General features: G+C 46.7%; 2 protein-coding genes across 2 annotated transcripts; one reads left to right on the top strand and one right to left on the bottom strand.

Moving 5' to 3' along the window:
• Positions 1-9,236: 9,236 nt before the first annotated feature.
• Positions 9,237-10,742, top strand: SPSB2 (splA/ryanodine receptor domain and SOCS box containing 2). Its single transcript, XM_074194503.1, has 2 exons — positions 9,237-9,961; positions 10,512-10,742. Exons 1-2 carry the CDS (start codon positions 9,319-9,321, stop codon positions 10,637-10,639), a joined length of 771 nt encoding a protein of 256 aa, XP_074050604.1. The 5' UTR covers positions 9,237-9,318; the 3' UTR covers positions 10,640-10,742.
• A 313-nt stretch (positions 10,743-11,055) lies between these two features.
• On the bottom strand, positions 11,056-13,969 carry TPI1 (triosephosphate isomerase 1). Its single transcript, XM_074194504.1, has 7 exons — positions 13,788-13,969; positions 12,997-13,120; positions 12,469-12,553; positions 12,259-12,391; positions 11,806-11,891; positions 11,491-11,578; positions 11,056-11,400 (listed from the first exon to the last, which is right to left on the bottom strand). The coding sequence occupies exons 1-7, from the start codon at positions 13,897-13,899 to the stop codon at positions 11,282-11,284; spliced, it is 747 nt and encodes a 248-aa protein (XP_074050605.1). The 5' UTR covers positions 13,900-13,969; the 3' UTR covers positions 11,056-11,281.
• Between the last annotated feature and the right edge of the window lie 508 nt (positions 13,970-14,477).

Here is a 14,477-nt window from a genome sequence, read left to right as displayed (position 1 = left end):
AAAAGCCTTAGTTCTCATTTGAATTTTTGCTACAACCCCCAAGATCTGCACCTACATTGGCTGTTGTTCAGTCATGTCCTACTTGATGTGACAAATTGGACTTTATCCATGGGGTTTTCTTAGCAAAGATGCTGAAATGGTTTCCCTCTCCATTTTTTTTTTTGCCATTTCCTTCTTGTGTGTCCCCATTTTATAGGTGAATATTCTGATACTTTTAGCAATCTTTATCCATTAGAGTTACATGATTCATCCCACAAGGTTGACATCAAACAAAGACAGAAGATGAAGGAAGGGGCATTATACCAGCAACTCTGACTTGTGTTTGATGGGAGATGGCAACTGGAAGCTCATGGTAGATGACAGGAAGCAAAGTCATCAGTTCCATATACCTTCATCTAGGCTACCTGACTTTTTACTCATAGAGCTGGAAATCAAAGCAGTTGTAAAGTTCTCACTTTCTCTTACGTCAGAGAGCATCAGGTCCTTCAGTGGTACTGACTGTACCACTGACATTTTTAGCCTATGAAATCAATTGTGTCTCCCACCAATCAGGAACCCTTAATAGAAGCCCTTCAGTTAATTACTTTCAAATGTCATTCACAGTTCCAATAGAGCTGCTTTTCAGGGTCCAGTCTCCTACCCACCACCCCTTCTTCAATTCTCCCTAGATTCCAATATCAGATTCTTCCCTCAGGTTCTTTTTTTTTTTTAAGGATTTTGCAAGGCAATGGGGTTAAGTGGTTTGCCCAAGGCCACACAGCTAGGTAATTATTAAGTGTCTGAGACCAGATTTGAACTCAGGTACTCCTGACTCCAGGGCTGGTGCTCTATCCACTGAGCTCTATCCACTGCACCACCTAGCCACCCCCTTCCCTCAGGTTCTTAGATCTTCTTTCTAAACCTTCAATGGTTTAATTGAGAGTCTCTTGATTCTCAGTAACTCACCTTTCACTTTTAAAAAATTGCAATTTTCCAAAACATTCTAATGAATATCTCAGAATACAGCCCTCCAACTCTTTGATGATCTTGAAACTCTAAAGTGTTTCTCTACACTAATGTTTCTCTACTTCTTTTTTCTTTTTTTGAAATTTTATTTATTTAAGGTAATGGGGTTGAATGACTTGCCCAAAGACACACAGCTAGGCAATTATTGTCTGATGTTGGATTTGAACTCAGGTCCTCCTGACTCCAGGGCCAGTGCTCTATCCACTGCACCTCCTAGATGCCCCTGTCTACTTTTCAATAATAAAAACTCTTTATAACATCAAGCTATTCCTAAACAAGTAAGGCATTATTCTACATTGCTCATAAGAGTATTTGTTTCATTTTCTGCTGCAAACTGCTCACATCTCATCTTAAAGCAATGCTTCTTCATACACATATTAGCAATTTTTGTTAAAAGCTATTTTCCTATTCTTTTTTATGCATTGAAATGTTCATCCATAACAATTTCTATAACATGATTTGATAGTTGAAAAAATTTTGATAAAATGATTTTTTTTCTGCTCTATTTATAATTGAATTGCTAAAAGTGTCTTAAAAGTATCTTAATACAGCCTCAACCCTTAAGAAAATTTTCAGTCCTCTGCAAAGGATAGGTGGGATGTGTAACATAAGCTAAATATCCAAAAAAGTCAGATATTTTGCATCACTAACATATTTTACAACCCACCAACTCAATATATAAAATTTTCTCATTCTTGACAATCAAAATATAGAGTGTCTCAAAGCTCTGAATATAGTTTTAACTCTAATAGCTTAGACCTGCACTCAGAGTTTTGGAAGACCTTGTATACATGAAAGCCAATATTTCCATTCATCTTATTATTTCAATTATACATATATATGCATATATAAATGGGTATATATTTTATATACATATATGTATATAAAATATATACCCATATATAAAATTTATAAATATATATTTGTTTTATGAAATAATAAAATCTATAGACACACAAATATCTCCAAATGTAAAAATTATTTATATGTAAGTATAACAATAATACATATATCAATGTTTAATCAACCAATAAAGCTCATATCTCAACAAATGGCATGAAATAGAGCATAAAAATGATAATGTAGAAATATGCATCACATATATGCCATTACAGAATGAAACTTGGCCTCATGAGTAAAATTGTCTTTCCATGTTTACCCTGGTGCATCATATATGCATGCCTAACAACTAGCTTAAGATTTCTTATAATCTTTACCTCAGTTATTATTCTTTTCTAAAACTGTCTTTGCAGTTGCATGTAAAGATAGTTTTCAACATTCATTTTCTGTAAGATTTTGAATTTCACATTTTTCTGTTTCTCTCCCTTCCCTCCCCTCCCTCCTTATGACAGTTAGTGATCTGATATATTTACCTTGGTTTCTCAATGGTCCTCTTCAAGAATGAAAGATGAACAACAATAAATTTTTATGTTTTATTATCAGAATCATGTAATGGTAACTCTAAGCTCCCAGAAAACATAGACTTCTTATTATATTGTCCCTATTGTTACTTCTCTGCTTTCTCTCTCTATGAGTTTCATATCTGGATAAAACTGGATTACTTTGGGGCTCAATCCTCCATCATCATTTTTTGTATTTTTATTCTTTTTTTGACTGAGATGCACACTGTGGAATTAACTGATCCTCTGGTGGGTGACAACATGCAATTAAGACACAATCAAATGAACTGAAGTCTTCTGAAATTCTAGAAGCAATATTTTTTCACAGCAATATTTTTCTAAGGTCTCATTATTAATTTTGGAACACAATGAGTTTTAATAGTATTTGGTTTCTGTAGCAATATAGCAGCTTCTTTTGATGTATCTCTTGGTTACCCAGTTACATTCTTTTCCTGCCCATTTTTTTTTTCCTCACAATTAAGAATATCCCAATTGATTCTTAAGTTTCTCTCACACTTCATGAACAATAAAAGCTTTTGTAGAGCTTTATGATTGTTTCACTCTCTGGAAACCAACTAGGGCACCTCATGTGGTTTCTTAATTTGCAATCCTAGTTACATTGGCAGCAGCTTCTTTTCACTCGTGACAATTTTCCTTTTGAGTGTATGTTTTATATACATATCAACAGGTAATCCACAACTGTGGCAATGGTTCATTTCTTCTGATGATATCTTAGTAGTGGTATTCATACCTTGGCTACTAGTGATTTAATTGAGGATGAATCTGCACCCCCCCCCCAAGTTTTCTGCTTTCCTTATCATGGCTACATTGGTTTTGTTTGTATGAAAGCTTTTTAATTTAACGCAATCAAAATTTTCCATTTTATACCCCATGATGCTGACTCTTAATTGATCATAAATTCTTCCCTTCTTTATAAATCTGACAGGTAAACTATTCCTTGCTCTTCCAATTTGCTTATGGTTTCAATCTTTATTTCTAAATCATGTACCCATTATGATGACAGGTTGATCTAGGCTGTTTCTGCCAAAATGGTTTCCAGTTTTCCTTGCTGAAAAAAATTGTTTTTTAAGTTCACTGATTCAAGATTAAAAGAATTCCTTGTGACAATACTTCCAATGAATTCTAAATGAAGAATGTTTCCAATACAAAGGAAACCCTTTAAAAATTCCTGAATGAAAACTCCAGATAATTTTAGATTGTAGAGAAAAAAAATATCCAAAGGATGAGTGTCCCCAACATAATGGAGTTACAAATGTGTATAGACAGCCTATAATATGTAGGGCCCTCACCCCTCTTCTATAGACATATATCATAAAGAACTTGGCAGGAAAGTACATGAGAAAAAACAAAACAAAATATATGCTCAGGATAACTCACAGTTCTAGACTATAGGTTTTTTATGCTACTGCACTATGGCACAAGTTACTCTGCTCTCTATTGACATCTTGGCAGGCAAATCTTTTGCTCTTTTCCATTGGAACAAACCACTGACAAACTGTTTGATTTTCATGTCCCCCTTAAAAGGACTTATTAGATGCTACTGAGTTTGCGCAATTAGGTAATTGAATATTAATCCACATACCCCCTGTGACTATTGGGGTTCTTTAGCATATCATGCATTGAATGATGTGGGGGGGGGGGGATCATATTAGGGGCATATCATGGAATGGGCGGACCTCTTAGATTGTAACTCAAACTCTGAGAGCCTGTGAACATCCAAGAGGGAGGGGAAAGAGTTTCTGAGGACAATAAATTACCTGACTGCTGAGACTAAGGTGTGCCTCACACCTAGGAGTGAGGTACCCATATCTTGTAAGGTGTATCTTGCAAGGTTCGTGAATAAAATGTACAACTTTCTCTTACTCTAAAAAAAAAGGACTTATTATAAAGTACTACCATATGAACAGCACTACTCTTTTAAGAAAACCTCCTCAAACTACCTATCTTTGAGCTATAGAGACCAGAATAACCTATGTATTTATTCACCCAGATACTGTGTTGTCTTTATCAGAATGGAGCTCACAGCAATACAGCTCTCAATTTGACTGCTTGCAGCCCTCAAAGCCCATTTGTGTTACTTGCATCATGTAACTGGGAAATAAAGGAACAGGTGAACTTTGAGCTAATGTTGCAACATATTTATTGTTATTTTATTTATTTTATTTTTTGTTTTGTTTTTTGTTTTTTATTTTTTAGATTTTTTTTTCAAGGCAATGGTGTTAAGTGGCTTGCCCAAGGCCACAGGACTAGGTAATTATTAAGTGTCTGAGGCCGGATTTGAACTCAGGTACTCCTGACTCCAAGGTCAGTGCTCTATCCACTGTACCACCTAGGTGCCCCCTATTTTATTAATTTTATTTAAGGCATGGGGGTTTAGTGACTTGCCCAAAGTCACATAGGAAATTAAGTATCTGAGGCCAAATTTGAACTTAGGTCCTCCTGATTCCAGGGCTAGTGCTCTATCCACTGTGCCATCTAGCTCCCCCAATGTTGTAGCATCTTAATCCTTAACTAACATGACACCACTTTTTCATGAAACTAACATTGTGTGGTCTCACAGAACAATGGAGGTTTGTTTTTTTTAACAAAAGATATGCATTTGGAACTAGGATCTTTATTTTAAAACATATGACCCATCATAAATGCAACAGACAACTGTATTAATTGCAACATCACTATTTTGTCATGGGACTTTGAGAACAGATTTCAAGACATTAGAAAACAGCAACTGCATTTCAGTATATTTGCCTACTCCATTCTCAGTTGATTTCAACATGCTTCCTGCAACTTGCACATAGAATGCATAGAGTTGCAATCAAATATGCAACTTAAAGAAAAATTTATTTAAGGGTCTTTATTGGACTTTTATAAATTGTACCTGCCTAAAGAAAGATATGTAGCATTTTGTGAACATTCCCTGATCATCATGTCTCTTTTGGGATGTATCTTTGTGAGCAACTATTTTCCTGTATGAAAAATACAAAAATATAAATAAACAAAAATTTCAGATGAGCATCTTGAAAATATTCTTCACATTGCTGCACTCTCTGTGAAATCAAATAAAGATGTACTAGTATTGAAAAAGCAGTTTGGTGTTCACATTTAAAATGGCATATTCTTATTCTTTTTGTTTGAAATATATTCATTTTCATTATTATACTTTATTACATTTTATTATTATACCATCATAATATGGGTTATATTGTAGCCATAAACAAATAGTAAATTCTATATTAGACCCTTGACAATTTTGGCACAGAAGAGCTAAAAGATGCTTTAAACTAAGGCCAGCTCATCAGATCAAAACTTCCTTCTCTTCTTAAGCCAGCAGAGGCAGCAGAGAGCAGCAGCAGGTGCTTTGAGGGGTGCTCCACCTCTCTCTGATTCTAGGTGATGCTGAAGAGCTGAAACTCATGACCAATGAAATAAATTGTATCTCCCACCAATTAGGAAACAACAGAAGACTGTTAGCTGAGTCCTAACTGGTGCAATTTTAACAGAGCTTCCCTTTACTGTCTTCATAGTCTTCTCCCTCCTCCTGTTCCTATATTTTCAATGACTTAGATCTCCTAAAATGTCACAGCTTTCCAAATACTCCTTGTCAATTGATTTAAAAAAAAGCTTTTAAAATCACACTTCATTTCAATAAGTCATAAAGTAGGAATATGAAAATGCAACCATAATGCTCTGTAGCTCTAAGTCTTCCACACTTTGGTGTTCTTGAAACTGTATTTCTTATATTTCATGACTTCTCAATAAATAAAAGCTCTCCTCCATAGCATCATTATTCCCAAATAAGCAAAGCATCATTGGGATTTGATTTGATATGTTTATATCACAGTTTAATTCCAAACTTCTCAGATATCATCTTAGTGTTTCTTTATATACATGTCAAATATAAAGAATTTTTTCATATTTAGGTATCACAATAGTAAGGTATGACAGTGGCAATATTGTCAGTTGATAAAAATATTTCCTTTACAGAAATTATTTTTCTGCCCTTTTTCATCATAATCTGCTCCATCTAAAAAGGGCCTTAAAAGGACAGTATAATTTAATGTGTTTTAACAAATCCTATAGCCACAGAAAATCAATTGAATGTGTCTGCGGATTAGATCCAGCTTTCACAACTTTCACAAGAGGTTTCCTAAATATGGGGCAGGGTCTTCAAAAATACTAAACATTTCTATAATTCTCATTTCAGAACAATATAAATTTCTTTTCTCAGGGGCAAAATTTTGACTCTTCTGAGGAACAGGCACTGCATGCTTGTGGCATTGGGAGGGGGAGCAGAGGAATCTGGTCAATAACAGGATACTGCAGCTCTTGAGAAAGTGCTAGCATAGCCCAGAGATAGTCTTTTTTTCCCCAATTTAAATATTTTTTTTAAAATATATTTGTTTTTCCAACTGCAAGTAAGGGTAGCTTTCACCAATCATTTTTTTTGCAAGGTTTTGAGTTTTACAATTTGTCCTCCCTTGTCAGAAAGCAATGTAATTTAGTCTCTACATGTGTAACTAAACATAGATCCATATTATTCATATTATGAAAGAAAAATCAAATCCAAATGAAATGGAAAAAAATTGGGGAGGAAAAAAATGACTAATACATAGAAAACTTTTAAAAACTGAAGATAGTAAGCTTTGGTCTGCATTCAGACTCCATGGTTTTTTCTCTGGATATAGATGCTATTTTCCATCACACATCTTTTAGAATTGTCTTTATTGTACTGCTGAAATGAACAAGTCCATCATAGTTGGTCACCATATAATGTTGTTATTAGAGTGTATAATGTTCTTTGAACTAGAAATATTCTTATAAAAAAATCTTAGGATATAGCTTAAGGGTGTCTGTGGTCAAATAATATAATAAAGCGAGAGCCTGCTTTTCTGTACTTTGCACGAAGTTAGGAAATGAGCCTGGGGTAGGTAACTCTTCCTAAGAGGACATTCACCAAATCACATGCCCAGCCTACACTACTGTTATAATTACAACTATGAAGGCCCCTAAAGATCACTTATTCTCAACTTCCTCATTTTGCAGATGATGAAACTGAGGCCTGGTGACTCATTCATGATTACTTAATTCTGGAAGGCACCAAGGCAGCTAGGTGGTTACAGAAGATAGAGCAACGGGCCTGGAGTCAAGACCTGAATTCATATCTGGCCTCTGATGCTTGCTAGCTGTGTGACACTGAGCAAACCATTTAACCTCTGCTTGCCAGTTTTTGGATTATTATAGAATAGTAAAGACCTGAGTTTATTCATTGATTGATTGATTGATTGTTTTTGCAATGGGGTTAAGTGGCTTGCCCAAGGCCACACAGCTAGGTAATTATTAAGTGTCCGAGGCCAGATTTGAACTCAGGTACTCCTGACTCCAGGGCTGGTGCTCTATTGTAGCCGCCCCAAGATGATTATTATAAAAGGTTTAGCACAATAATAAGTGCTATGTGTAATATTTTTAAAATTATTATTAATGATTAAAGTAGGAGTTCTAGCTCTGTAATAAGATGTTATTCTGGGTTTTCTTGGCAAAGATACTGAATTTGTTGCTATTTCCTTCTCTAGCACTTTTCACACATGGGGCAAACAGGGTCACACGGGCAGTGCCAGATGAGCCTTCCCAATTCCAGGCTCAGCACCTAGCTGTCCCAGTTTCTGGCAAGTCACAAAAGCCCTTCTGGGTCTCTGTTTTTATCATTTTGTAAAATGAAGCCTGGGTGGCTCTTCTAAACCTTTCCTCACTTGGGCATCATCTACTCTTCACTCACTTCTACCCCTTATATCCCATCCTTTGTCACACCTCTGTCTATGCTCCCTTCTCTCCTACCACCCCCCCAAGAAGGCTCATCACCTCTCACCCGGACTACCGCATTAGCCTTCTCGTGGGGTCTCCAGCAAACTCCAGTGTCACCTTACCAGTCCCCTCCAGGATCACGTATAAAGCCCTGCCTGGCTTTTCATGCCCCTGATAACGTGCTCCTTTTTCTACCTTGCCAGTCATTCAGAGGACACTTCGCCTCCTGACTGCACTTCTTCCGGATGTTCCTCTATCTCCCAGCACCCTTCAAGTATCCCATCTTTTTCCCTTGGGATAAGTTGCCTCCCCGTTGTTTTGTTTAGCCTTTGCTTCACCATCACTTAGCATCTGCCGGTATACAGTAGGTGCTTACTAAATGCTGGCTTTCGGCCTTGCTGGCTGGCCCCTGCCCCCTTCCAGCCCTGCATCTTGGGCTGCCTTCAGAGCCCCCTCTTGCTTCAGGGGATTAGGACCCTGCTGACCCGGCAGGGTGGGCTGTCCCGGGGGTGCCGCCTCCTTCCCCAGCCGGCTGGGGCTCCTGGGGCGCAGCTGCAGAAGAGCTGAGCAGTGCGGCGGCGCCGGCGGCCAGCAGAGGGCGCCGAGGCGCGCCCGGCGGGCTCCGCTCCCGCCCACGCCACGTGACGCGACGGGCATCCTAGGGCGGAGCCGGAACCGTCATTCATCCCCGCAGGCCGGAAGGCCGCGAGCCGGGTGCGCGCGCACACGAAGCCGGCCTCCGCGCCGCTGGGGGGGGCGGAGCCTCGTCAGCCCAATGTGGGCGGTCGTTGCCGGGCGGCGGGGCGCCGCGGGCTGGGAGGCCGCGCTCGGCTTCCCTCCGCTCACGCGCCCGCCCGGGCAGGGGCAGCTCCGAGCCCGGAGGCCCTAAGGCCAGGCTAGTGCCGCAGCGGAGCCCCGACCCCGCCGCCGCCCCGGGCGCCCTCCATGAGCCGGAATCCGCTGCCCCTCGTGGGCCGGGGCGGGGCCGCGCAGCCGCCGCCCCCGGAAGCGCCCGCGCCCGGCCGGGCCGGGCCCCTCCCGCCGAGGCGGCCCCGGGGGCGCCGGTGAGCCGCTGCCCTCTCCGGAGGCGGCCATGGGTCAGACTGCGCTGGCGGGGGGCGGCGGCCCCGGCCCCGACGCGCCCCGCCCCGAGGGCCTGGAGGAGCTGCTGTCGGCCGCCCCCGCCGACCCCGGCCTGCAGCGGCTGCACGGCTGGAACCCCGCCGACTGCTCCCGCAACATCGAGGTCAGGGAGGGCGGGCTGAGCTTCGAGCGCAGGCCCGTGGCCCAGAGCACCGACGGCGTGCGGGGCAAGAGGGGCTACTCCCGCGGCCTGCACACCTGGGAGATCGGCTGGCCCCCCGAGCAGCGGGGCACGCACGCCCTGGTGGGGGTGGCCACGGCCCGGGCCCCGCTGCAGGCCGACCGCTACGCGGCCCTGCTGGGCAGCGACGGGGAGTCGTGGGGCTGGGACATCGGCCGCGGCCGCCTGCACCACCGCAGCAAGGGCGGCGGGGCCCCCCGCTACCCCGCGGGCCCGGGCCACGAGCGGCTGCAGGTGCCCGAGCGGCTGCTGGTGGTGCTGGACATGGAGGAGGGGACCCTGGGCTACGCCGTGGGAGGCACCTACCTGGGGCCCGCCTTCCGGGGCCTCAAGGGAAAGACCCTCTACCCCGCCGTCAGCGCCGTCTGGGGGCAGTGCCAGGTCCGAATCCGCTACCTGGGGGAGAGGAGAGGTGAGACTGGGGGCCGGGCGGCTCGGAGGACAGACCGGAGACGAGCAGCGGTCGGTCGAGGTGCTCGTGTATTGGGCCCGGGCTAGTCTGGTCACAGCCTGGCGGGGTGGACTAAAAGCCACAAGAGGCAGTGTCAGGGGGAGGGCACCTGAGTGCCACGGGGCCGCAGAAAAATACGGCAGGTTCAGGACATGTGTGGATGGGGGGGCATTTAGTTGATAGGGTGGTTTCCAAGGGCCCGGGCTTAAGGATCGGACTAGGCCACCCTGGCAACAGAGCTCTGAATTGAGGGGGGAGCCAGAGGAGGCCTCTAGTTTCTTTCTGAAAAAAAGCACAAGCGGGTAGTCAAAATGGTCCCTCAACTCCCCCAGCCCCAAATGACTCGGAGGTGGCATCATACTTGCTATCCCCCAAATACACCAGCCTCCTACTGACCCCCTATGACCGGATCACCTAGGACAAAATTGGGCAAAAGAAACCAAGAGCCAAGCACAGCAGTGATCTCCAGTTGGCTGCCCGTTAGTAATCATCTTCCTCTTCTCTCCCACAGCGGAACCCCACTCCCTTCTCCACCTGAGCCGCCTGTGTATCCGAGACATTTTGGGGGAAGCTCGGCTGGGTGAGGTCTCCGCCCTACCCTTGCCTCCTGCCATGAAACGGTACTTGCTTTACCAATGACTGCTCTACTACAAACTCCACCTGAGGCCTAGTGCCTCAGCCAAAATTTTGCTTAGGGCCTGCTTTTTTTTTCTAAATGATAATAAGAATATCGTTACAACTTTGTGGTAGTTTCTAACTTGGATGGCTAGGGTTTGCCTGACAGGCGAAGAGGCCAGCTATCAGAGGATGCTTTATTCCCCATGTCTGGGGCCTCCTTGGAATAAGGCATTGACAAAGCTGGCATTCACCCTTGTCATCACCTGTCTCCCACTCCTCAGCCCCACCTCCAGCCCTTGCCCACTGGAGGTAAGATTCTAGCTTGAGTGAGAAACAGGAAGTAGAGAGGTCAGTTGTCTGCCAGCCACCCACTCCTTATAGGGGCAGAGAACACCAAGTCACACCCTTTCCAAACAACCAATAAGAAATCACAAACATGATGTGCTTCCTTCAAATTTACAGTAAATGGAGAAAGGCCTGGTCCATTAGAGGAAGGATCTGAGAAGTAGTGCATTACACAATCTACATGATGGACAAAGATGTAGACCACAGGGGATGGGGAACCAACATCACAATCACATGGGAAGAGGAGGGGTAAACCAGACTAGTGTAGCCTAGTCCTAGCTCTGTATGTATGGGACTCAGGAGGACCACGTGAAGAGCTTAGTTTTTGGCTTGGATGATGTCCAGAAATTCAGGTTTAAGGGATGCTCCACCCACCAGGAAGCCATCCACATCAGCCTGGCCGGCAAGCTCCTTACAGTTGGCCCCTGTCACAGAGCCTGGGAAAAAGTGAGAAAAGATAAAGTCAAACAGGTTGGAGAATCTGCTTCCCCTCCCTCTTTTCCACGCTGGGGATCACATCTACTAACCTCCATAAATGATCCTAGTAGACTGTGATACACTTTCTGAGACATGGGTCTTAAGCCAGCCCCGAAGCTTCTCGTGTACCTCCTGAGCCTAGAATAGAGAGATACCCAAACAGCTCTCAAATCTCTTCTTGGAACTCTTAAAGGCAAAGTAGGGAGGGGTGATCATAGCAATTTCTGAGAGGTAAGTACATGAGAAATCATTGATCTGGGTTTTAATCAGTTTTGCACTAAATAGCAGTGAGACCCTGGATAAATGATCACCAAACAAGAGGACACCAGAATACCAAGTGTTCTTTTTTCCAAGAGTCTTCTTACCTGCTGAGGAGTAGCTGTCTTGCCAGTACCAATAGCCCAGACTGGTTCATAGGCTAGAACGACTTTGCTCCAGTCCTTCACGTTATCTGTGGGGGCAGAGGAAACTCAGGCTCATAGACTTGGAGTTTCTATTGCAGCTAACTCCCTAACCCTAACCCTAACCCTTGGCCTTTTGCTTTATTTTATTATTTTTTAAAATAGGGCAATGGGGTTAAGTGACTTGCCTAAGGTCACACAGCTGTGTCTGAGGTCAGCGTTGCCACCTGGCTGCCCCCTGGCCTTCTACTTTTAAAGTCAGAAAGTGGCACAAGAGGACAAGGATGCCCAGTAGAGAATTCCACTCTCCTCTTTCCCCTACTCAGCAGATGCCTTGGGAGTCAAGAGAGCTCAGGCATGGCCCCCTGCCTATCTCCATATGCCACGGGGCTACTCCTCCCCAAACCAGCAGTTTACCTGCAATGGCCTTGGTCTGGTCAAAGACAACCTTCTCAGTGATTCCAGCTTCCCTCTCATCCAACTTTTCACCAATACAGGCAATCACTCCTAGGCCTTCTGACAGAGCATGGGCCACCTTCTGCCCAATAAGCTGCAGGGAGAATAACACATCAGCAGTATTAAGATAGGTCTTCCCTTGTGGAGTTCCTCTCCTTCCCTTCTACTCACCTCATCTGACTCCCCAAAGATGTGTCTCCTTTCAGAGTGTCCCAGGATCACCCAGCTGGCGCCGCAATCCTTAATCATGGCAGGGCTAAGGAAGAAAGCCTAGGCTCAATACAGAGGGGATGGGGGCAGCTGGGTGGTACAGTGGATAGAGCACCGGCCCTGGAGTCAAGAGGGCCTGAGTTCAAAGGCGGCCTCAGACACTAAATAATTACCTAGCTGTGTGACCTCGGGCAAGTCACTTTTTTTTGTTTTTTAGATTTCTGCAAGGCAATGGATTAAGTGGCTTGCCCAAGGCCACACAGCTAGGTAATTATTTAGTGTCTGAGGCTGCCTTTGAACTCATGTCTTCCTGACTCCAGGGCCGGTGCTCTATCCACAGCATCTAGCTGTCCAGCAAGTCACTCTTAACCCCACTGCCTTAAATCAATAAAATTTAAAAGAAACTACCAAGGCGATCTCACTGCGCCTCCCTCTCCCCCTAAGAGCCGACCCAGGCCTCTCCCAGTCTGAGGCAGCTCCGCTACTTGCCTGATCTCCCCAGTAAAAGCTCCCTTGGGCACTTTGTAGCAGTTCTGAGCAGCTACACCAAATTTTCCATCCAGTTTCTGGCGCACGAAGTCAAGGTAGATAGAAGGAGCTCCACATACCACTTCTGGGGAGGAGAAGCGGGCCAGACCCAAGAGTCAAGCCCGGCCTGCCGGGGCAGGGCCCCCCCCCCCCCCCCCCCCGTGCTCTTTAAGCTGGGGAGCTCTGGTTACCCCGGGGCTATTCCAGGAGCGGCTCGGCATTCCCGGAGGGGCAGCCCTGCCCTCTTCCCAAAATAGTTCCTCTAGCGGGCCGGGGCGGAGGGGGCTGCGAGGGCTCAGCGGGCGTCTAAGCCAACGAGGAGTCTGCCCGCCGCGACCTGCTCTAGCAGGGGGGCGCCGGCTCCCGGCTCCCCCCGCCCCGGGGCTGGCAGCCGCCCAGCCCCAGCCTCGTCCAGGCGCCGGCCACGTGCCTGCCTGCCGCACCCGCGGCTCCGTGCGGCCCCGCACCCGCGGCTCCGTGCGGCCCGGCACCCGCGGCTCCGTGCGGCCCCGCGGCTCCGTGCGGCCCGGCACCCGGCACCCGCGGCTCCGCCGCCCGTTTCACGTAGTCACCTTCCTCCGCCGCCCGTTTCACGTAGTCACCTTCCTCGAGGCCCCCCGTACCTCCCGGCCCCGAAGCCGGCCTCGCCCGCTGCCCTCCGGGGGACGGACGGGAGGCCTGCGGGCCCCGCGCCGGGGCGCAGGGGGATGGGTGGAGGAAGGGCTCGCAGGTGCCCCGCGGCCCGCGCTTACCGGTGTTGGCGGGCACCTTGGCCCCGTTGAGCGAAGCGACGAGATCCCCCAGAGCCTTCTTGTCCCCATTCATTTTCCAGTTGCCCCCGACGAAGAACTTGCGCGGCGCCATGGCTGCGGAGAAGCGGCGGCTCCGAGGAGAGTGAAGGTCAGCGGCGGCGCACGCAGCGCCCCCGCCCGAGCCGCTTAAGTAGAGCGGCCGAGGCCCCGCCCCCGGGAGCCCCGCCCCGCCCCGCCCCGCCCCGCCCCTACGCGGCCCCTAAACCCGGCGGGCAGACCGGCGGCCGGCGCGGGAGGCCGCTCACCAGCGCCACTTCCATCCCGCCTCCGTGTTTGTTGGGCGGCAGAGGGCAGACCCCCCCCACGTTAGCAGAAACTAGTATAAACTGGACGCGAACTTTCCGGGGCCTCCGGGGCCGGACCCTTCTCAGTGAGCTCCCGGGGCCGGGGCCGCCCCGCCCCCCCAGCCCAGGGCCCCCTCCGCTCAGGCCGCCAGCAGCCAAGGCCCGGGGGGAGGCTGCCGCCCGCAGTGCGGGGCCGTGGCCCGGCCCGGCCACGTCTCAGTCTGGGAGGCTCTGGTACCCTCGGGCCCACCAGCCCCCTCTCCTTCCTCCCATGGCTTCACTGACGCCCATTTTTCACTCCTGGATGCAATGGCATGAAAGGACGATGATGGAGTGCGCTCTCAGT

This window comes from Macrotis lagotis, chromosome 7 (genome assembly GCF_037893015.1).
Source record: "Macrotis lagotis isolate mMagLag1 chromosome 7, bilby.v1.9.chrom.fasta, whole genome shotgun sequence".
Classification (NCBI taxonomy): Eukaryota; Metazoa; Chordata; class Mammalia; order Peramelemorphia; family Peramelidae; genus Macrotis; species Macrotis lagotis.
This window is presented reverse-complemented; position numbering and strand designations above follow the sequence as displayed.

Bases quoted from the DNA above. Each gene is read 5' to 3' on its own strand.
- SPSB2 (XM_074194503.1), top strand. From the start codon at position 9,319: ATGGGTCAGACTGCGCTGGCGGGGGGCGGCGGCCCCGGCCCCGACGCG. The intron at 9,962-10,511 runs GTGAGACTGGGG...TCTCTCCCACAG, and splicing joins CTACCTGGGGGAGAGGAGAG to CGGAACCCCACTCCCTTCTC.
- TPI1 (XM_074194504.1), bottom strand. From the start codon at position 13,899: ATGGCGCCGCGCAAGTTCTTCGTCGGGGGCAACTGGAAAATGAATGGG. The intron at 13,121-13,787 runs GTAAGCGCGGGC...TCTCCTCCCCAG, and splicing joins CAAGGTGCCCGCCAACACCG to AAGTGGTATGTGGAGCTCCT. The intron at 12,554-12,996 runs GCAAGTAGCGGA...TTTCTTCCTTAG, and splicing joins GCTTTTACTGGGGAGATCAG to CCCTGCCATGATTAAGGATT.